The sequence below is a fragment of the Bubalus bubalis genome, chromosome 10, assembly GCF_019923935.1.
Source record: "Bubalus bubalis isolate 160015118507 breed Murrah chromosome 10, NDDB_SH_1, whole genome shotgun sequence".
Lineage (NCBI taxonomy): Eukaryota > Metazoa > Chordata > Mammalia > Artiodactyla > Bovidae > Bubalus > Bubalus bubalis.
The window spans coordinates 95,001,664-95,024,395 of record NC_059166.1 but is presented as its reverse complement, the minus strand read 5'-3'; the positions used below and the strand labels follow the sequence as shown (position 1 = coordinate 95,024,395).

The window sequence follows — 22,732 nt, the reverse complement described above, 5'->3', positions numbered from 1 at the left end:
GGGCTGTAGCCTACCAGGCTACTCTGTCCACAGGGATTCTCCAGGCAAGTGTATTGGAGTGGGTTGCCATTTCCTTCTCCAGGGGATCTTCCTGACCCAGGGATCGAACCGAGGTCTCCTGCCTTGCAGGCAGACGCTTTACCCTCTGAGCCACCAGGGAAGCCTTTTCAATACATAACCAACATGAAAATTACTAATGAGCTACTGTACATTCATTTCTTTGTACCAAATGTTGAAAACCCAATGGTGTTTTACACTCATGGCATATCCCCATTCAGACCAGCCACATTTCAAGGATGAGAAGCTGCATGTGGCCCTGGGCTACATATTGGGCGGTGCAGGTCTGATGATTGTAGTGGTGACTGCACCAAGGGTACCCAGTGAATGTCCACTGAATAAATGGACGCGTGAACTAAGAACAGACTTGATTCACAGAAATGGCCATTTGCTTTCTGCAAGTGTTCAGAATATGTTGGTGCCAAGTTTTACTCCAGAGGCATGTATAAACAGAGTATGTGTTGCTTGATATGGGAAGGAATGGATATTTCAAATAATAAGAGAATATCACATTTCAATTATAATTTAATTCTTCACTCATCTTTGTTTTATAAATACCCAGAGGTAATAAAGGAAGAAAGCATAGCTATGAATTTTATCCATGAAGGAGTTTATGCAACCACAAAAGTGTTTTTTCTTTTTTAACCAATTAGGTATTTTCATCTATTAAATGTTTTTCTTAAAGTATCAGATTGCAGTTTTCACAAGATAAAGTTTACAAGATTATTTTAAATATCTGGTTTTCTTTTGTTCCTTTAAATTCATCATCAGCTTCTATATTGGGTAGCTACAAGTGATAGCATTTGGCATTGTTTATTTGCTGTAAAATGTCAGAGCAGTAAGAGCTGGATTCCTCAATTGGGAACAGTAAGATGCCTGGATTTATTGTACATTGTGTGGCTTCAGAATATTTTTTCTGTTATTGTTCTTCCCTCATCCAGTGTGTTAAGAAAAAGTATTTTTCCTATTTACCACATAGGACATGGCTGTCTTTTCTTCCTGTTTACACTGAAAACATTCAGCTGTAGCACTGATCTCCAGTGAAATCTATTGTGGTGTTTCTGACAGCTGTCAAATTCTGAATCAGATCAGCCATATACCCACTAAAACACCCAACAGTCCAGAAGACTCATGAATATGTTTATCAGATATGCTGTGTCTTATATAGTTTTACTGCTGTCTTTATAAATCCAGGTAAAAAAAAAGAAATAAGAATTAGAGAAACAAACCAGGCTTTAAAACAAGAGAGAGACTGCATTTTAGCTCCAACTTTATGAGGGATGGGAAAACAATATATTCTTCATCCCTTTTCCCCTCCAATTAGATTTCTCCATAGAGACAAAAATGTTTTTGATTTAAACCTTGAATTTTAGGGGCAAGCTTTAAAAAAGCCAAATCAATGCTAAATCAGAGGTATTTACAAGATCGACAAATTTAAGCCAAAGTGGATACTTAAAAGCTCATATAGATCTTTAGATGATGCTCTCCCAGATGGTGAATTAATGTAATTTTAGCAGGAAGCAAAGTTGCGCTAATATGCAGTACTGTGGCCTCGCACTGACTTAATGTATCTGTACCCACCACAGCACAGATGTTGTATATCATTTTACTGCCAGTTTTTCTATACCACACACTGAAGAATGGGATATGGGAGTACAGCAAATTATGATTTTAAATTTTGACTAGTGACTTGTTAGAAATTGAAGCTTTCTGTGAACTGTGTATAGAAATCACATCGGGTGTGTTCTTTGTACAGGGTGTGAAAGGCGACTCGGGTCCTCGTGGTCCACCTGGCCCCAAAGGAGAAAAGGTACAGTATTTACCCAGTCTTTTCTCAAGAAAACCCTGAGAACCTATGCAGTGACTTTTCACTGATCTGTTTAACAGCCAAAATGTAATTTTGTTAAAATTAACCAAAGGCTATTATGTTTAAAAAAAAAAAAAAAAACTGAACAAGAAAAGCCTTTTGGTTCATTCAATTAGTTTGAAGAGACTAAATGCAGTATTGCTAGTCAACAGTAATTTGTGTTTATAAGATTTCCCCTTTTTCTCCCTCGCTCAGCACCATTAGGTATTCATTCCATCACAAATTCGCAGCTATGTCCTGCGCTGGGGAACTTTGCCAGTAGCACTGAGATGCTACCATGGTGAAGCAGGTGGCCTGTGTGGGGAAAGAGGTTAATTGTGCATCTCAGTCTTAATCTGAATGCCCCTCTTCCTGCCACAATTTCTCATGTCATTTTATAGTGGCCTATCAGCAGGGACCTTGAAAAGAAAAGTACGAGATAGTAAAAGCAAGAGTTGTTTTGAGCAGGTCATTGAGTGACTAGTTTGATGGCAGTTGTACATATGGGCATTTTGCACTGTATTTTGTTCTTCATTCCCAACATATTTAGAAATCTTTGTCCATCTCCAGTATTTACCTTTGCAATAAAGTTGGCTGCAAATTGCTCCCCAATGATTGATTTAAACTTCATCAATGTTCTTTAACAACTATTGGTTATTTTTCTTCAGTTGTTCCCAATATAATGATTACACAAGGCTAAGTCTTCACTTTTCAGGTGATTTTGTTAAATGAGAAAAGAGAATGTTGTAGAGATCCTCCCACATGAGAATACAGTATCCAGTGGCCCCTGCCACAGTGTTGGTTCCATAATGTCCACTTGAAGAGGGGTTATGGCAGCGATACTTGATTTTTTTTTCTTTATGCAATAACTTTATTTAATTCACCATCAGCACTCTAGGGTTCAATATATTTAACTGCAAAATGAGATTTGATGAGATGGAGGGTCTCTAATTGTCAAATTTAACATTCTAAGACTTACCTTTTGAAAAAGTGAAAATGTTAGTTGCTCTGTTGTGTCCAACTCTTTGCTACCCCGTGGACTGTAGCCCATGAGACTCCTCTGTCCATGGGATTCTCCAGGCAAGAATACTGAAGTGGGTTGCCATTGCCTTCTTCAGGGATCTTCCCAACCCAGAGATTGAACCAGGGTTTCCTGCATTGCAGGCGGATCCTTTACCTTCTGAGCCACCAGGAAAGCCCCCCCTTTTTTTATTGAGGTATAGTTTAATTTGCAATATTTTATTAGTTTCGTGTATACTAATCAGCATAGTGATTCATTTTGAATCAGCATAGTGATTCAAAAATTTTATAGCTTATATTCCATTTAAAGCTATTATAAGATATTGGCTATCTTCCCTGTGTTGTACAATATATCCTTGTAGCTTATTTACTTTGTGCATACTGGTTTGCACCTCTTAATTCCCTACCCCGTCTTGCCTCTCTCTGTGATGCTTGATCTTAATGACCAAGAGTTCCCATGAAATAAATACATACGGTGACACAATAAAGCATATAGGTGACATATTTATAAATTGAAAAATAATAAACATTTAGATTAACCATATTCTTTAGATTTTGAATAGTTTTTCAATATATCTACCTGGTAATTTGTATTCATGTAATGGTCAGCAAAGCAACGTTAGTATTTAAAATTTCATGACTATAGGCAAAGCCTCTTACAAGTGTTCGCAAGTGCAAGGCCAGTTCAGCAAAGCTTTAAAAGAGGCAATGGGGCTGCTGGAGGCATGAAATGGGGAGACCCACTTATTATTTTTGCTGACCCAGTTATTATTACTGTGCTAACTTTGTCAGAAATATAATCTGTCATTGTGACATTTCCCAGCTGCTCCATTGGCAAGTAACCATATTTGAAGAGATACTCTTTCTAATTTTGGATTAGTAGACAAAAGAATAGAAATTAGATTATTTTAGCTTTTCAAAACAAGTTCTGCTGCTGCAGAAAGCATGGGGATGCACAAGGTGATTTTTATATCATGATAGCTAAAAGCATGTAATAAATTTTTCATTGTGAAGACACTTTTATCAAGATAAAATTCTAGTTTTCTTTCCATCCAGATTTATCTAGATATTGCTTTGATCCATTCTTAAAATTTGTAAATATGTGGGCAAGAAGGGACTATTGGTAATTGCAGCTTTTCTTTCATCCTTTAGGGAGATATGGGACCGCCAGGACCACCAGCCCTAACTGTAAGTATTTTTGAAGTCAAAATTCATAACTGAAATATGTTACCCTGTTTACTGCTCACAGTACATCGTGACTATACCAGAATTTAAGCCATTGGATATTTTGAGAACTGAAAGTGACTTCAAAGTAGATCTAAGCAAACCTCCAGATTTTAAAGATGGAACTTCTACCCACAGCAGTGAAGGGCTTAACCTGAGGTCATGCAGCTAGCCACTGGAAAAGTCTGGAAGCAGTACTTAACCTAAGCAATTTTCTCCACCCTCCATATGGTTCATAATTTTTCCCCTTCAGGTTTGATTATACATTCTTAACATGACATTTAAAGTTAATGGAAGCAGAGACAGTTCTTCTTACTCTAAAAACTATAAAAGAATAAACTATAATCACCCAATGTGTAAAAATAGCTACCTGTTTAAACTGATTGTTACATTCTCAAAAACCCATTCAAGCCCATTGCTTTTTCCTATGTGAGTTGCTTCTAAGATTTGAAAATGATAAAATAGAGATAGTTCAGCGACAGATTTATGAGAAAAGTTTATAATGTCCACATAATGGCATTGCTCTCAATTAAATGGTTCATCATTTATTAAACATTTCATAAATACGTAATGCTTTCATATTTGGATACAATTTGCTGTTATAGATTTTCTTCATAGGCCATTAAGGTTTCTCATTTAAGTTAAAGATTTGGTCTGAGAATGACACTAAGCTTAATGGAAAATAAGAAAGATGTTTAACTAAGATCATGTGTAGCCTGAGGCCTCTCAAATTTTATGTTGATATTAGCTAATGACATAAATTAAGAATTTAAATCATCAGTTTCCTGAGACCATTGCTGATCATAGAAGACCAAGTTTAAAGAAATCTTCTAGCATCTGGATGAGGATCCTCCCATTTGGGCAGCACAGGACTTGCAAAGGCTATGTGGCTTTGATAACATTTATATTTATCTTTGTACTTGAAAGTATCATTCTGAACACTATATTAATACTGTCTTACACAAATAATCTTTGCAGTGCTCACTTAGAATGCAAATATTTCTTCATAAATGGAAAATCTAAGGAAACAAACAAATGACTTTCTTAGGAATAGCCAAATTCAATTTAGTGTGGAATTCTGTGCTTGAAGCTTTGATTTTCAAGATAGGAATAAAAACTATTTGAAAGGAGGTTTTAACTGCATATTATTCAATTTTTTATAATTTGTGGAGTTTATTTCTTAAATTATTTGGCAGTGATTTACTTCCCTTTCACTTTTTACTTTCATGCATGGGAGAAGTAAATGGCAACCCACTCCAGTGTTCTTGCCTGGAGAATCCCAGGGACGGGGGAGCCTGGTGGGCTTCCGTCTATGGGGTCGCACAGAGTCGGACACAACTGAAGTGACTTAGCAGCAGCAGCAGCATTTTATTTAAATCACGTTTATTTTTCTTCAACTGAGTTATGTGCTCAATCATTCTATGTAGTTATCTGATTACACAGTCATTTGCAACTTGTGTTTGAAGACTAAAATGCAATCTGTCTGTATCATTTCGCCTGATAAGCAAATTTGGCCCCTCAGCCAGAATATTATATTGGACTATGTCAATGTCAAGTGACAACTGACATCTTTCTGCCAAGTAACACCCTTTAGATGTCTCTTTGCACTATTCAGCGGCCAGACACTAAAGGAGTACAAGCTGATTTTCATACTTATCTAAAGATATGAGAGAGACTCCAAAGTGGGAGGTTAAGAGAGTGAATTAGAAGGATGTGGAGCTTACCATCTTCCAAAACACATTAAAAAGACATCTACATGTGGTCAAATTGTCATTGAAAACTAGCAGAAGACCTCTTACACAGCCAAAGCTGCAAGAAAGATCCCCACATAACTGGAGGATAACAAAAAGGCATTGGAACAGGACCAGTGCCCCTGGGAGGGAGCTGTGAAAGAAGAAAAGTCCATACAGATGACCCATCCCCTTGGGAACCCCCTTCACTGGCTGGGAGGTCCATTTGGCCAGACAGAGGATCTGGAGGGGCCTGGACTCTGCCCATGAGGAGTCTGCATGTGCTGGCTTGTTAGCTGTCGGGACAGAGAGAGACTGGCTCTGATGGCTGCCACCTCAATGCACTTTCCAACCTTATATGTCCTTCAGGTGGAGCTGCTAGTACATTGAGTGGACAGCTGCTGAAACTTGGGCTTCTGTGGATGGACCCTGGGAATGGACTCAGTCTAGATGTGCAGAAGCAGCCCAGAGGGCAGGAGTGTAGTCTAGACCTAACCTCCAGGCCAGGCTTACATTAGGTCAGGGACAAGCACAACAGAGAAAGGGATGTGACTTGAACTGCTTCTGAGCAGAACCGTGGATGCCTGCATAAATGGTGCATAGGTTCACAGTGACCAAGTGGGTCTCTGTTGCTTCAGCACTCACCTCCTTGGGACAGAGCACAAACTTAAGGGCCTTCTCAAATGCAACCTTCAGGGCTTCTACTGCAACAACTTGGGAGCAGAGCCTGTTGTTGGCACACACATGGCAGGGTGTGGATTTACCATTAGAAAGCCCACTGTTAGTCTGCTCATGGCAGGGCACAGCTCCACTGGCAGGCTTTGTGAGTACACACACCATGGGGAAGAGGCTGATATCTGAGCCCATAATCAGTGCTGTCAAAGCAGAGACATGTGGGATCAGGGAGTCCTGCAGCAGCAGACTTTGTTGGCATGCACATCAGGTGAGAGACATAATCCACAGAATCACATGTCTCCAGTGGACGAGCCCTAGGGAGAAGCTTGCAATGGTTCCTTTCCCAGCAGAAGTGCTCCAGTTCCACCCAGCTCATACAAAGCCTGAAGCTAGAATCTAGGGGGACAGGCCCTGGGAAAGCCCTACCACAGAGGCAGCTCAGGTCTCAGGTGGCAGCTCAGCCACTTCAATTTCTGCAGCCACAATGCCCTGATCCACAGGGCCAGCGTTATACTAGGTCAGGGACAAACACAACAGAGAAAGGAATGCAGCATGGGCTGCTTCTAAGCAGAACCTTGGATGCCTGCGAGGTGGTGCATACATCGCTGTGACCATATGAGCTTCTCTTGCTTCAGCACTCATCTCCTTGCTACAGAGCACAAACTCAAGAGCAGCAGAGCCTTCTCACACACAAACTTTAGGGCTTATGCTGCAACAACTGGGAAGTAAACCCAATCCCCAACAAGGCTGTGACAGTCACAGAGAGAAGAGGAGGCGCTGCCCAACATCCAGTGCAGGATCTCTACACAAAAGCAGTCATAACCTCTATCAAGGGGATAACGGCCAGCACACTCTGGGTGAAGATGTGACAGGCATCCCTAACAGAGACAGCTCTCAAGACAAAGATATTAGACTCACATAGTCTATATAGGGATGCTCCCACATAAAAACAGCCCTCAAGACCACAGTAGTAACTATTTCTTCTAAATTTGTAGAGTCACAGAAGTGTCAGTAAAATGAAGAAGCAAAGGAACTACTCTCAACAAACAGAACAAGCAAAATCCCTTAAAAATAATCAATGAAACAGACCTCTTCAGTATACTAGATCCTGAGTTGAAAAAAGTAATAAAAATGTTAAAGGAATCAAGAAAGATTTTCAATAGAAATGCAGGTCACTGTAACGAGGAACTGGAAACTATAAAGAGGAAACAATCAAAATTAGACAACTCAGTTGCTGAGAGAAAAACAGAACTGAAAGCAGACTAAATAATGCAGAAGAACAAATAAGTGATCTGGAAGATAGAATAATGGAAATAACACCATCAGAACAACAGATAGAAAGACAAAAGGAAGCAAACAATGAAAGCAGCATATGAGATCTGTGGAATCATTTCAAGCATGCCAACCTACACACAATAGGGATCCCAGAAGGGAAAAAAAGAAGATCAAAAATGTATTTGAAGACATTATGGCTGAACACTTTCCAAACCTAAAGAAGGAAACAGATATCCAGATATAGGAAGTAGAGAGAGTCTTGAACAAGATGAACCCAGTAGACCCACACCAAAATATACCATAATTAAAATGACAAAAGTTAAAGAGAATTCAAAAGTAAGGAAAAGAAAAACAAAAAGTCAGTTACAAGGGAGCCCCCACAGGTTGATTTCTCTACAGAAAATTTGCAAACCAGAATATACTTTTGGCAATATATATTCAGAGTTCTGAAAGGGGAAAACTTGCAACCTAGGATACTTCCCCCATTAAGATTATCACTTAGAATGAGAAACAAAGAATTTCTCAGACAAGCAAAAACTACAAGAATACAGCTTAAGTCTATCCTAAAAAACAATGAAAGATCTTCTCTAAATAGAAAAGAAGCAAGAATACGTAAGAAAGGATAAAACCACAATAGGATAGGCCAATTAAAAAAAAAATGACTAAACATCTTTTGAAGAAACTAGTACATAGATTTAAAACAATAAATATTTTATTAAAGCAACTATGACTACTGCTGCTGCTAAGTCACTTCAGTGGGGTCCGACTCTGTGTGACCTCATAGATGGCAGCCCACCAGGCTCCCCCATCCCTGGGATCCTCCAGGCAAGAACACTGGAGTGGGTTGCATTTCCTTCTCCAATGCATGAAAGTGAAAAGTGAAAGTGAAGTCGCTCAGTCGTATCCGACTCTCAGTGACCCCATGGACTGCAGCCTCCCAGGCTCCTCCATCCATAGGATTTTCCAGGCAAGAGTACTAGAGTGGGGTGCCATTGCCTTCTCCGAACTAGGACTACAGTTAACAGCCAAAAGATAAACATCATACTGTAAAATAGGATATAAAAAATCACAAAATGCAGAAGTAGGAAGTAAAGACTAGATTTTTTTTTTAGAATATGCCTGAACTTATACAACTATCAGTCTAATGCAAGCAGATATAATTCTGGGTTAATGTACTTGAAAGCCAGAATGACCACAAATCAAAAACATTCAACAGATTCACAAAACTCCAAAAGGAAAGAAACTCAAGTTAACTCAAGAGAAAACCATCAAACCACAAAAGGAAAGAAACAACGAGAACTGCAAAATCAACTAGAAAATAAGGTTTAAAATGACAACAAATACATCTTATAAGTAATTGCTTTAAATGTGAATGGACTAAATGCTCCAATCAAAAGACATTGACTCAAAGGTTGTATTAAAAAAAAAAAAAAAAAAACGAGTATATACAATATGTTGCTACAGGAGACTCACTTTAGGGTTAAAGATGCTATACTGATAAATGAGGGGGTGGGAAAAGATATCTCATGAGAATGAATGCAACAAAAAGCCAAAGATAGCAATACTCACATCAGACAAAATAGACTTTAAATCAAAGTGAATAACAAGGACAAAGAATGACATTAGATACTGATAAAGGGATCCATACAAGAAGATATTAGACTCATTAACATATTTGCCAACAAAGGTCTGTCTAGTCAAAGCTATGGTTTTTCCAGTAGTCATGTATGGATGTGAGAGTTGGACTATAAAGAAAGCTGAGCACCAAAGAATTGGTGCTTTTGAACTGTAGTGTTGGAGAAGACTCGTGAGAGTCCCTTGGACTGCAAGGAGATCCAACCAGTCCATCCTAAAGGAGATCAGCCTTGAATATTCATTGGAAGGACAAATGCTGAAGCTGAAACTCCAATACTTTGGCCACCTGATGCAAAGAACTGAGTCTTTGTAAAAGACGCTGATGTTGGGAAAGATTGAAGGCAGGAGGAGAAGGGAACAAAAGAGGATGAGATGGTTGGATGGCACCACCAACTCAATGAACTTGAGTTTGAGTAAGCCTGGGAGTTGGTGATGGACAGAGAGGCCTGGCATGCTGTAGTCCATGGGGTCGCAAAGAGTAGGACACAACCGAGTGACTGAACTGAACATATATGCCAATGTAGGAGCACCTAAATGTAAATAATGTAATACAAAGCAAATAATGTAATGTAAAGCAAATAATAACACACATAAAAGGAAAAGGCAACAGGAGTACAATGATAGTGGGATACTTAAACACTGCACTGACCTCAGAGACCTGTCTTCTAGACAGAAACTCAGTTAGGCAGCAGAGCTCCTAAATGACACAATAGAACAGCTGGACTTAATTGATATCTACAGGAAACGACATCCAAAAAACCCAGAATACACATTCTTTCCAAGTGTACGTGGGACATTCTCCCACATACTAAGACATAAAGCAGGTTTCAACAAATTTAAAAGGGTAGAGGTTATTTCAAACATCTTTTCTGACCACAGTGGTAGGAAACTAGAAATGAACCACAGAAAGAAAAGAAGAAGAAGAAGAAAAAAAAAAAAAAAACAGTATGGAGATTAAAAAACACACTATGAAAAAACCAATGGATCAACGATAAAATGAAACAGGAAATCAGTCAAGACAAACAACAGTGAAACCATAGTCTTACAAAATCTAGCAGATGTAGCAAAACCTGTACTAATGGGGAAATTCGTAGTGATACAGGCTGTCTTCAAGAAACAAGAAAACCTCAAATAAACAACCTAAACTGTCACCTGAAAGAATTATAAACAGAAGAACAAAAAAAGTCAATAGTTGAAGGAAATAATAAATATCAGAAGGATAAATAAATTGAGATAAAAATAATAGAAAATATCCATAAAACTAAGAGCTGGGTGTTTGTTTTAAACAAAATCAACAAATCTCTAGCCACGTTCACCATCAAGAAGAGAGATAGGACCCAAATAATCAAAAAAAGAAATGAAAGAGGAAAAAAAACTACAAATACCACAGAAAAACAAACAAAAATAACATTATGCTGTGAACAGTTATATGCCAACAAATTGGACAACCTATTAAGAAATAAACAAGTATCTAGAAACATACAACCTTCCAAAACTGTGTTAAGAAGAAACAAATCTTTGAAAAAGATTGACCACTAGAAGTGAAATAGAATTTGTAATGGAAAAAAAAGAACTTCCTACAAACAGAAGTCCAGGACCAGATGGGTCTCTGGGGAATTCCACCAAATATACAAATAAGAATTTGTATACAAATAAGCATCCTTCTTAAACTATTGCAAAAAAATTAAAGATGAGGGAACACTCTTGTAGTCATTCTATGAAGCCACCATCACTCTGATACCAAAATCAGAGAAAGACACTACAAAAAAAAGAAAATTATAGGGGAATACCTTTGATGAAGATAGATGCAAAAATCCTCAACAAAGTGTTAGCAAATCGAATCCAACAATACTTGAAAAGAATCATACACCATGATCAAGTTGGGCAAATACCAGAGTCGTAAGAGTGTTTCAACATGCTCAAATCAACCAGTGTGATATATCACATTAGAAAAGGAAGAGACGAAAACCACATGGTCATCTCAATAGACACAGGAAAGCATCTGATAAAATTCAGCATTCACTTTTGATAAAATCCTCTCACCATAGTGGGTATAAAGGGAACATATCTCAACATAATAAGAGCCATTTATGACAAACCCACAGCCAACACTGTACTTACCAGTGAAAAGAGGAAACTCTTCCTGTTACATTCTAAAACAAGCAAGAGAGCCCCTTCTCACTACTTATATTCACCATCGTTTTGGATGACTCGGTCACAGCAATCAGACAAGAAAAAGAAATAAAGCGTATCCAAATTGGAAGGGAAGAGGTTAAATAGTCATTATGCAGATGACATGATACTCTATATGCTGCTGCTGCTGCTGCTACTAACTCGCTTCAGTCGTGTCCGACTCTGCGAGCCCATAGACGGCAGCCCACCAAAGAGTAGCAAGGACAGATAAGAAAGCCTTCCTCAGTGATCAATGCAGAGAAACAGAGGAAAACAATAAAATGGGAAAGACTAGAGATCTCTTCAAGAAAATTAGAGATACCAAGGGAACATTTCATGCAAAGATGGGCACAATAAAGGATAGAAATGGTATGAAACTAACAGAAGCAGAAGACTTTAAGAAGAGGTGGCAATAATACACAGAACTATGTAAAAAAGATCGTAATGACCTAGATTATTATGATGGTGTGATCACTAACCTAGAGCCAGATATGTTGGAGTGCAAAGTCAAGTGGGTCTTAGGAAGCATCACTACGAACAAGCTAGTGGATGTGATGGAATTCCAGCTGAACTATTTCAAATCCTAAAAGATGATGCTGTGAAAGTGCTGCGCTCACTATGCCAGCAAATTTGGTAAACTCAGCAGTGGCCACAGGACTGGAAAAGGTCAATTTTCTTTCCATTCCTAAAGAAACGCAATGCCAAATAATGTTCACACTACCACACAATTGCACTCATTTCAACTGCTGGCAAAGTAATGCTGAAAATCCTCCAAGCCAGGCTTCAACAATACATGAACCGAGAAATTCCAGATGTTCAAGCTGGATTTAGAAAAGGCAGAGGAAGTAGAGATCAAATTGCCAACATCTGTTGGATCATAGAAAAACCAAGAGAATTCCAGAAGAACATCTACTTCTGCTTCATTGACTAGACTACAGCCTTTGACTGTGTGGATCACAACAAGCTGTGGAAAATTCTTCAAGAGATGGGAATATCAGAGCACCCTACCTGCCTCTGAGAAACTTGTATGCAGGTCAAGAAGCAATAGTTAGAACTGGATATGGAACCAAGTTCCAAATTGGGCAAGGAGTATGTCAAGGCTGTATATTGTCACCCTGCTTATTTAACTTCTATGCGGAGTACATCATGAGAAATGCTGGGTTGGATTAAGCACAAGCTGGAATCAAGATTTTTAGGAGAAATATCAATAAACTCAGATATGCAGATGCCTCCACCCTTATGGCAGAAAGTGAAGAGGAACTAAAGAGCCTCTTGATCAAAGCTAATGAGGAGAGTGAAAAAGCTGGCTTAAAACTCACGATTCAAAAAACTAAGATTGTGGCCTCCTCCCATCGCTTCATGGCAAATTGATGGGGAAACAGTGGAACAGTGGCAGACTTTATTTTCTTCGGCTTTAAAATCACTGCAGATGGTGACTTCAGTCATGAAATTAAAAGACGCTTACTCCTTGGAAGAAAAGCTATGACCAACCTAGACAGCATATTAAAAAGCAGAGAAGTTTCTTTATTGACAAAGGTCTGTCTAGGCAAAGCTATGGTTTTCCCAGTAGTCGTGTATGGATGTGAGAGTTGGACCATGAAGATGGCTGAGTGCCAAAGAATTGATGCTTTTAAGCTATGGTGTTTGGAAAAACTCTTGAGATTTCCTTGGACTGCAAGCAGATCAATCCAGTCAATCCTAGAAGAAATCAATCCTGAATATTCATTAGACAGATTGATGCTGAAGCTGAAGCTGCAATACTTTGGCCACCTGATGTAAAGACCCAACTCATTAGAAAAGACCCTGATGCTGGGAAAGATTGAAGGCAGAAGGAGAAGTGGAGGACAGAGGATGAGATGGTTGGATGGCATCACTGACTCGAATGATATGAGTTTGAGCAAACTCCAGTAGTTGGTGAAGGACAGGGAAGCCTGGGGTTCTGCAGTCCATGCGTTCAGAAAGAGTCAGACTTGACTGAGTGACTGAACAACAGCAATAGGAATAAGAGCAGTGTGCCTGCTCTTCCCATTCCTATTCAACATAATACTAGAAGTCTTAGCATGAGAAATTAAGGAAGGAGAATAAATAAAATACATCTAAATTAGAAAGGAAAAATGTAAAACTTTATTTGCGGATTTTATGATCTTTTATATAGAAAATTTCAAAGCCTCTAGCAACAAACTCTTAGAACTAGTAAACACATTCAGGAAAGCTGAAGGATATGTCAGTTTCATTTTTGTACACTAACAAAATACTGAAAAGGAAATAAAGCAATCTTGTTAACAATAGCATCAATAACATTCTAGGAATAAATTTAAACAAGGAAATAGTAAGATCTGTGTGTTGAAAACTACAGGACTTTGGTAAAAGACATTGAAGAAAACACAAATAAATAAATATATATGTTGTCTTCATGAGTTGGAAGAAATCATATTGTTAAAATATTCATACTCCCTAAAGCCATCTATAGATCTAGTGCAATCCCTATCCAAATTTTAATGGCATTTTTCACAGAAATAGAAAAAAACTCCTAGAACTCTTATGGAATCATGAAATATCCTGAAGAGCCAAAGCAGTCCTTATAAAGAAAAACAAGGCTGGAGGCATCACACTTCTTGACTTCTAACTGTATTACAAAGTTGTATTAATCAGAACAGTATGTTAACTGTTGTAAAAATAGGCACATACACCACTGGAACTTAACTGGGAGCCCAGAAATAAAACAATGCGTATACAGTCAACTCATACTCAATCAGGGAGCCAACAATACTCACTGGAGAAAACACAGTCTCTTCAACAGATGATTTGGGGGAAAACTGGATAATCACATGCCGAAGATTGAAGTGGTCCCTATCTTACACCACTCACAAAAATTAACTTGAAAGGATTTAAAGACTTACATATAAGAGCTGAAACTATGAAACTCCTAAAAGAAAACATAAGGAAAATCTACTTGACATTGGTCTTAGCAATAAATTTTGGCTATGATTCCATAAGTACCAGTAGCAAAAGCAAAAGTAAAAATGTGGGACTACATTAAACTCAAAAGTTTGTGTACTGCAAAAGAAACAATCAACAAAATAAAAAACCAACTATGGACTGGCAGAAATATTTCAAACCGTATATCTGACAAAGGCTTAATATACAAAATATATAAGAAACTCAAATAGCAAAATCCCAGATAGTCACATTGTAAAATGAGCAAAGGACCTGAATAGATATTTTTTGCAATGAAGACATTCAACTGACCAACAAGTACATGAAAGACGTTTTAGCATCACCAATCATCAGGGAAATGCAAATCTAAACCACAGTGAAGTATCCCCTCACACTTGTCAGAAGCAGTGTTATCATAAAGGCAAGAGATAACAAGTGTTGGCAAGGACATGGAGAAAAGGAAACCCTCGTGCACTGCTGGTGGGAATGCAAATCAGTGCAGACAGCATGAAAAACAGTATGGAGGTTCTTTTAAAAAATTAAAAATAAGACTATCATATGATTTAGCAGTCTGATTTCTGAGGATACATGCAAAAGAAAAGCAGTCAGTACAGTTGACCCTTGAACAACACAGATTTGAGTTGCACAGCCCCAGTTATATGCAGATTTACTACATGATCCATGGTTGGTGAAATCCAAGGATGTGGAACCATGGATACTGAGGATTGGCTGTAAAGTTGTGCACAGGTTATTTTTACTGTACTCCTAACCCCTATGTTGTTAAAGGGTCAATTGTACTTCAGGGGAATATCACATATCCATACTTACTGCAGTGTTCTTGATAATAGCAAGGACATGGAAACAACCTAACAGTGACTAGTGGATAAAGAACAGGGAGATACACACACATACATACACACACACATACACATACACACACAAATTTTTAGCCATAAAAAGAAGGAAATCCTGCCACATGTGACAGTATGGATGAGCCATTGGGCTGTTGTACTAAATGAAATAGGTCAGAAACACAAATGCTATACGTTCCTACTGGTATGCAGAAGGTGAAAAAGCTGAATTCATAGAAACAGATAGTAGAAGAGTGGTTGGGAGGAATGGAGAGTGGGGGAAACAGGGAAATGGTCAAAATGCACAAACTTCTAATTTCATGATAAGTGAGTTCTGGAAATCCACTTTACAACATGGTGGCTGTAGTTAATAGTGCTGTGTTATATACCTGAAAGTCACTGAAAGACTGGGTCTAAACATTATCACCACACATATAAAAGAAAGGTGTCTACGTGAGGTGATGGAGGTGTTAACTAACCTTATTGTGGTAATCATTTCACTATACATGTACGTATCTCGAATCATCAAGTGGTGCACCTTAAACTTACACAGTCTGATGTATCAATTATATCCCAATAAATCCAGGAAAAACATGAGTTACTGATGAATTTGCAATGTCTCTTCTGTTGATATTTATAACTTACAAAGAAGATATTTATTTCTGTAAGCTAAAACTAAAATTCAATAAGTAAAACTTATTATATTAATAATAACATCCAAATTTGTTTGATCAAAATACAGTTTATTCTGAGATCATAATTTGAATTTATATTTTAAAAGATTCTTGATAATTTTTTCTGAAATCATGAAGATTTTGACCTAATAATCTTTTATTAAAGGTAGATATTTTATGGTTTATTTACATTAGTTGAATTATGGTATTTTACACTAGCTTTTTATGTTTAAATATTAAATAGAAATCCTTTACATTTAAATATTCAGAAAGTAAATTTTCTTAATACTTTGTCATTTGTTGTTAAAGTCTTAACTTTGTGTAAATGTAGTGTATCTTCATATATATGACTTTTTAAAACTGTTGTGTATGTTTGTTTGTTTTTTTTGTGGTAAATCATCTCAGGTTTCTCTTCTTTTTTTTTTATCTTATTACTATGAGATTCTCCTCAGCTGGATAATATACTACTGCTTTTCCTTAAAGCCTGGCTAAAACCCCCGACAGGAGCTTTAGAAGCAGGGCAGCGTCTGTTCTGCAATGAGGCAGTCAGCTGACGCCACTCACCCTCCTGCTTTCTTCCTCTGGCCTTTACACCTGTGTCAGGAGTGACAGGCGAAGGAAGATGGGACAGCGCCCTCTCATATACTATATCCACGAATTTCAGTTCCCAGGAATGTGCCTGTGTGGCTCCGGCCTTGTCCCTTTGGGGAGTTATTAAATTCTCACCCAGATGGCAACAAATGTTGACACAGAAGCCAGAGGTTAGGTTAATCAACAGCAGAAATGTCTCAGGCATGCACACTAAATGGCACTTTAAATGCAGTCCTGGAGTCAGATAAATCCAGCTCATGTGAGTTTTAGTCACGGAGGGGACACAGACTTCACCCTATAACCACCTTAAATACCAAAAGTGACTGAGAGAGGATCTCAGCTGGTCTTTTGTAAATCAAATGACACAAATTAACAGATGGCCGTAGTGCACCAGAGATCATATCATGTTCACCTAATGAGAGCCTTGAAATAATGCTTTTTTCTAAACTAGTGTGCTGCGTTGTTTTGCGTGTGTGCTCAGTCATGTCTGATTCTTTGCAACCCCATAGACTGTAGTCCACCAGACTCCTCTGTCCCTGGAACTTTCCAGGGAAGGATCCAGGAGTGGGTTGCCATTTCCTCCTCCATGGGATCTTCCCGACCCAGGGATCAAGCTTGCATCTCCTGTGTCTCCTGCATTGCAGGCAGATTTTTAACCACTGAGCCACCAGGGACCCCCAAAGTAGTGTGTACAAGATATAAATCAGTTTAGGAGGTGGTATGGTCCCTTTTCCTCTCCTCCCTCCCTTTTACCTACTTCTACTTATTCGAATGCTAACTATGTATCAGTTACTATGCTAACTCTTGGGGACACAGAGATAACCCTTCACTGTCGCCGCCTTCACAGGACCTGTGTAGTTTAAGAAGAAGCTACCAGTTAGTTAAAGCTGATCATTTTATAAACTGGTCATTTGCAATTAGAATACAAACAGTGTACAAACATCAGTACAACTGTTTTTTCAAAAGAAATTTTTACTAGAATTTGTATGCTCTAATTTAAAAGTATTTACTTTGAATACATTTAAATCACAGCCTCAACAACTAAATGATGCTTTCTTATTAACATTCCTAAAGAATTATAGCTATCTCTTTTTAGGTAAATGAAGTAAAAGTTCTTGTTAAATGTCCGTAAAGCATATTTTCTCTTTCTGCTTTTATGAAAATAAATATATGCTCTATAGCATTTTACATATTTATATATACCTAAGAAATATGTAGTATAGCATAGTAATTGACAGGCAATTAAATTTCAGATTACTTTGAATTCTTTACATATCAAAATCCTTTATACAGTCTTTCTATGAATTGCCTGAATTTGAATTAATACTATTAGTCTAATAAAGTTGTATAACTCATATTTAATTCTTATTAACTAGCTGATATTGAGATTATTGAGATTTTTAGGGTACTGGTATGTCAGTAGAAAGAAGGCAGTTGAAATATATTTTAAAAATTAATCCTTTTTAAAATTTGTGGGCAAAAGACTTATGTAAATGAATTAGTTAATTAAAATAGAGGATGTTTCCGTATTATATAACTTTGTTTATTGACTCTATACAGAAATATAGGGGAGTTGCTGCTTAAGGCCCTAGAAAGATTTATGCTTAGCCTCAGAGAAGATTTATGTTTTACAAAAACTTACCATCAGCTCATTTGATAAGTTTTTCAAATTGTTTCCATCAACATTCTAAATTATGCCTCTTAAGACTCAGTAGTAAAACTTTCTTTCCTAAAAGTGCTATTCATTTGCAACTTAAGACTTTTATGAAAAAAAGCAATTTTATTTCAGGTTGAGATACTCAGCAACCTAGAAAAATGCATTAAAATGTATCTCAAATACCATTAGAAAATTATAAAATGGAGATATCTTATGAAAAATTATGTGCAGAAAACATGTACTTAAGTCACAAACCTGAACAGAAATTAGTTAAATTCCATTCTGTTTAAGCATTAGAAAAATTTTCAGTAGAAACTTTATATTGATCTATAAAGTAGAACCTTAAAATGGTCATTCTCTAAAAGAATTCTAATTATATTCATTCCAGTTACCCATTCCGTTGGTTGTAGCAAACCAAAAATTCAGGTGTTATAGCTTAGGAGTTACACAGACCCTTGATCCAGACTGACTGGTAGTGGCTTTGAACCTGGCCATGTTGCCTGACTTTTCTATGCCCACATTTGATCGTATAAAAATGGGATTATATTTCTTATTGCATAGTGTTGTAGTGATGATTAAATTAATTAGTACGTGTAAAATCTTTTGAATAATGACTGGCTCCTAGTGAGCATAAGTATTGTTCAACTTTTAGCAAGTGTTCTTACCATCATTACATTGCTATTCGGAGGCAAAAATATCAGTAAGAATGAGGCCTTTATGAAGGAATCACCAGGAAACGTTTAAAGAGAACTTTTGTATAATCATCCTTGTGGTTAGCATTCCTTTATCTGAGAAAACTAATAAACTGAATTGAGCTATTTTAATTTTTACCTCTAGTATAATCTCCATGAGGGCAGAACCTTGTCTACTTTATATGCAACTATAGCCCCAGAGACCAAAAATACTTGGTGCAGTGTATGGATCCAATAAATATTTCTTATTCATAGGAAAAGGAAACAAATATTTTTCACTGATGAACATACTATGAAAACAGTTCAGTTCAGTTTAGACGCTCAGTCGTGTCTGACCCATTATGACCCCATGGACTGCGGCACGCCAGGCCTCCCTGTCCATCGCCAACTCCGGGAGTCCACCCAAACCCATGTCCATTGAGTCAGTGATGCTATCCAACCATCTCATCCTCTGTTGCCCCCTTCTCCTCTCACCTTCAATCTTCCCCAAAATCAGGGTCTTTCAAATGAGTCAGCTCTTCGCATTAGGTAGCCAAAGTATTGGAGTTTTAGCTTCAACATCAGTCCTTCTAACGAACACTCAGGAATGATCTCCTTTAGGATGGACTGGTTGGATCTCCTTACAAGTCCAAGGGACTCTCAAAAGTCTTATTCAACCCCACAGTTCAAAAGCATCAATTCTTCGGCGCTCAGGTTTCTTCACAGTCCAACTCTAACATCCATACATGACCAATGGAAAAACGATAGCGTTGACTAGACAGAACTTTGTTGGCAAAGTAATGTCTCTGCTTTTTAATATGCTATCTAGGTTGGTCATAACTTTCCTTCCAAGGAATAACCGACTTTTTATTTCATGGCTGCAGTCAGCATCTGCAGTGATTTTGGAGGCCCCCCAAAATAAAGTCTGTCACTATTTCCACTGTTTCCCCATCTATTTGCCATGAAGTGATGGGACTGGATGCTATGATCTTTGTTTTCTGAATGTTGAGTTTTAAGCCAAGTTTTTCACTCTCCTCTTTCACCTTCACAAGCGGCTTTTTAGTTCTTCTTCACTTTTTGCCGTAAGGGTGGTGTCATCTGCATATCTGAGGTTATTGATATTTCTCCCGGCAATCTTAATTCCAGCTTGTGCTTCATCCAGCCCAGTGTTTCTCATGATGTACTCTGCATATAAGTTAACTAAGCAGGGTGACAATATACAGCCTTGATGTACTCCTTTTCCTGATTTGGAACTAGTCTGTTGTTCCATGTCCAGTTCTAACTGTTGCTTCCTGACATGCATACAGGTTTCTCAAGAGGCAGGTCAGGTGGTCTGGTATTCCCATCTCTCTCAGAATTTTCCACAGTTTATTGTGATCCACACAGTCAAAGGCTTTGGCATAGTCAATAAAGCAGAAATAGAAGTTCTTCTGGAACGCTTGCTTTTTTCATGATCCAATGGATGTTGGCAATTTGATCTCTGGTTCCTCTGCCTTTTTCTTGAACATCTGGAAGTTCATGGTTCATGTACTGTTGAAGCCTGGATTGGAGAATTTTTAGCATTATTTTGCTAGCATGTGAGGTGAGTGCAATTGTGCAGTCGTTTAAGCATTCTTTGGCATTGCCTTTCTTAGGAATTGGAATGAAAACTGACCTTTTCCAGTCCTGTGGCCACTGCTGAGTTATCCAAATTTTCTGGCATATTAAGTGCATCATGTTCACAGCATCATCTTTCAGGATTTGAAATAGCTTAACTGGAATTCTATCACCTCCAATAACTTTGTTCGTAGTGATGCTTCCTAAGGCCCACTTGACTTCACACTCTAGGATATCTGGCTCTAGGTGAGTGATCACCTCATCGTTATTATCTGGGTCATGAAGACCTTTTTTGTACAGTTCTTCCATGTTCTTGCCACCTCTTCTTAATATCTTCTGCGTCTGTTAGGTCCATACCATTTCTGTCCTTTATTGAACCCATCTTTACAAGAAATGTTCCCTTGGTATCTCTAATTTTCTTGATGAGATCTCTGGTCTTTCCCATTCTATTGTTTTCCTCTATTTCTTTGCACTGGTCACTGAGGAAAGCTTTCTTTATCTCTCCTTGCTATTCTTTGGAACTCTGTATTCAAATGGATATATATTTCCTTTTCTCCCTTGTTTTTTTGCTTCTCATCATTTCATAGCTATTTTTAGGGCCTCCTCAGACAGCCATTTTGCTTTTTGGCATTTCTTTTTCTTGGGGATGGTCTTGCTCCCTGTCTCCTGTATAATGTCAGGAAGCCCCATCCATTGTTCATCTGACACTCTATCAGATCTAGTCCCTTAAATCTATTTCCCACTTCCACTGTATAATAATAAGGGATTTGATTTCATTTATACCTGAATGGTCTAGCAGTTTTTCCTACTTTCTTCAATTTAAGTCTGAATTTGGCAATAAGGAGTACATGATCTGAGCCACAGTTAGCTCCTGGTCTTGGTTTTGCTAACTGTAGAGAGCTTCTCCATCTTCGGCTGCAAAGAATATAATCAATCTGATTTCAGCATTGACCATCTGTTGATGTCCATGTGTAAGAGTCTTCTCTTGTGTTGCTGGAAGAGGGTGTTTGCTATGACCAGTACATTCTCTTGGTAAAACTCTACTAGCCTTTGCCCTGCTTCATTCTGTACTCCAAGGCCAAATTTACCTGTTACTTCAGGTGTATCTTGGCTTCCTACTTTTGCATTCCGATCCCCTATAATGAAAAGGACATCTTTTTTGGGTGTTAGTTCCAAAAGGTCTTGTAGGTCTTCATAGAACCGTTCAACTTCAGCTTCTTCAGCATTACTGGTTGGGATATAGACTTGGATTACTATGATATTGAATGGTTTACCTTGGAAACGAACAGAGATCATTCTGTCATTTTTGAGATTGCGTCCAAGTACTGCATTTCAGCCTCTTTTGTTGACTATAATGGCTACTCCATTTCTTCTAAGGGATTCTTGCCTACAGTAATAGATATAATGGTCATCTGAGTTAAATTCACCCGTTCCAGCCCATTTTAGTTCACTGATGTTCACTCTTGCCATCTCCTGTTTGACCACTTGCAATTTGCCTTGATTCATGGACCTAACATTCCGGTGAAGTCGCTCAGTCGTGTCCAACTCTTTGTGACCTCATGGACTATAGCCTACCAGGCTCCTCCCTCCATGGGATTCTCCAGGCAAGAGTACTGGAGTGGGTTGCCATTTCCTTCTCCAGGGGATCTTCCCAACCCAGGGATCGAATCCAGGTCTCCCACATTCCAGGCAGACGCTTTAACCTCTGAGCCACCAGGGAAGCCCAACATTCCAGGTTCCTTTGCACTATTGTTCTGTACAGCATCAGACCTTGCCTCCATCACCAGTCCCATCCACAGCTGGGTGTTGTTTTTGCTTTGGCTCCATCTCTTCACTATTTCTGGAGTTATTTCTCCACTGATCTCCAGTAGCATATTGGGCACCTACTGATCTGGGGAGTTCCTCTTTCAGTGTCCTATCTTTTTACCTTTTCATACTGTTCATGGGGTTCTCAAGGCAAGAAAACTGAATTGGTTTGCCATTTCCTCTCCAGTGGACCACATTTTGTCACAACTCTCCACCATGACCCATGTGTCTTCGGTGGCCCCACAGGGCATGGCTCATAGTTTCTTTGTTTTAGGCGAGGCTGTGGTTTCCGTCTGTCTGCCCTCTGATGCCCTC

General features: G+C 38.3%; 1 protein-coding gene across 1 annotated transcript in view; it reads left to right on the top strand.

Annotated features, from left to right (window-relative positions):
* The window catches only part of COL19A1 (collagen type XIX alpha 1 chain), a 448,270-nt gene that overhangs the window by 219,542 nt on the left and 205,996 nt on the right, over positions 1–22,732 (top strand). Inside the window, exons 14-15 of the mRNA XM_045161980.1 lie at positions 1,814–1,867; positions 4,076–4,111. Of these exons, the coding sequence (XP_045017915.1) occupies positions 1,814–1,867; positions 4,076–4,111 (90 nt within the window). The remainder of the gene's footprint in view (positions 1–1,813; positions 1,868–4,075; positions 4,112–22,732) is intronic.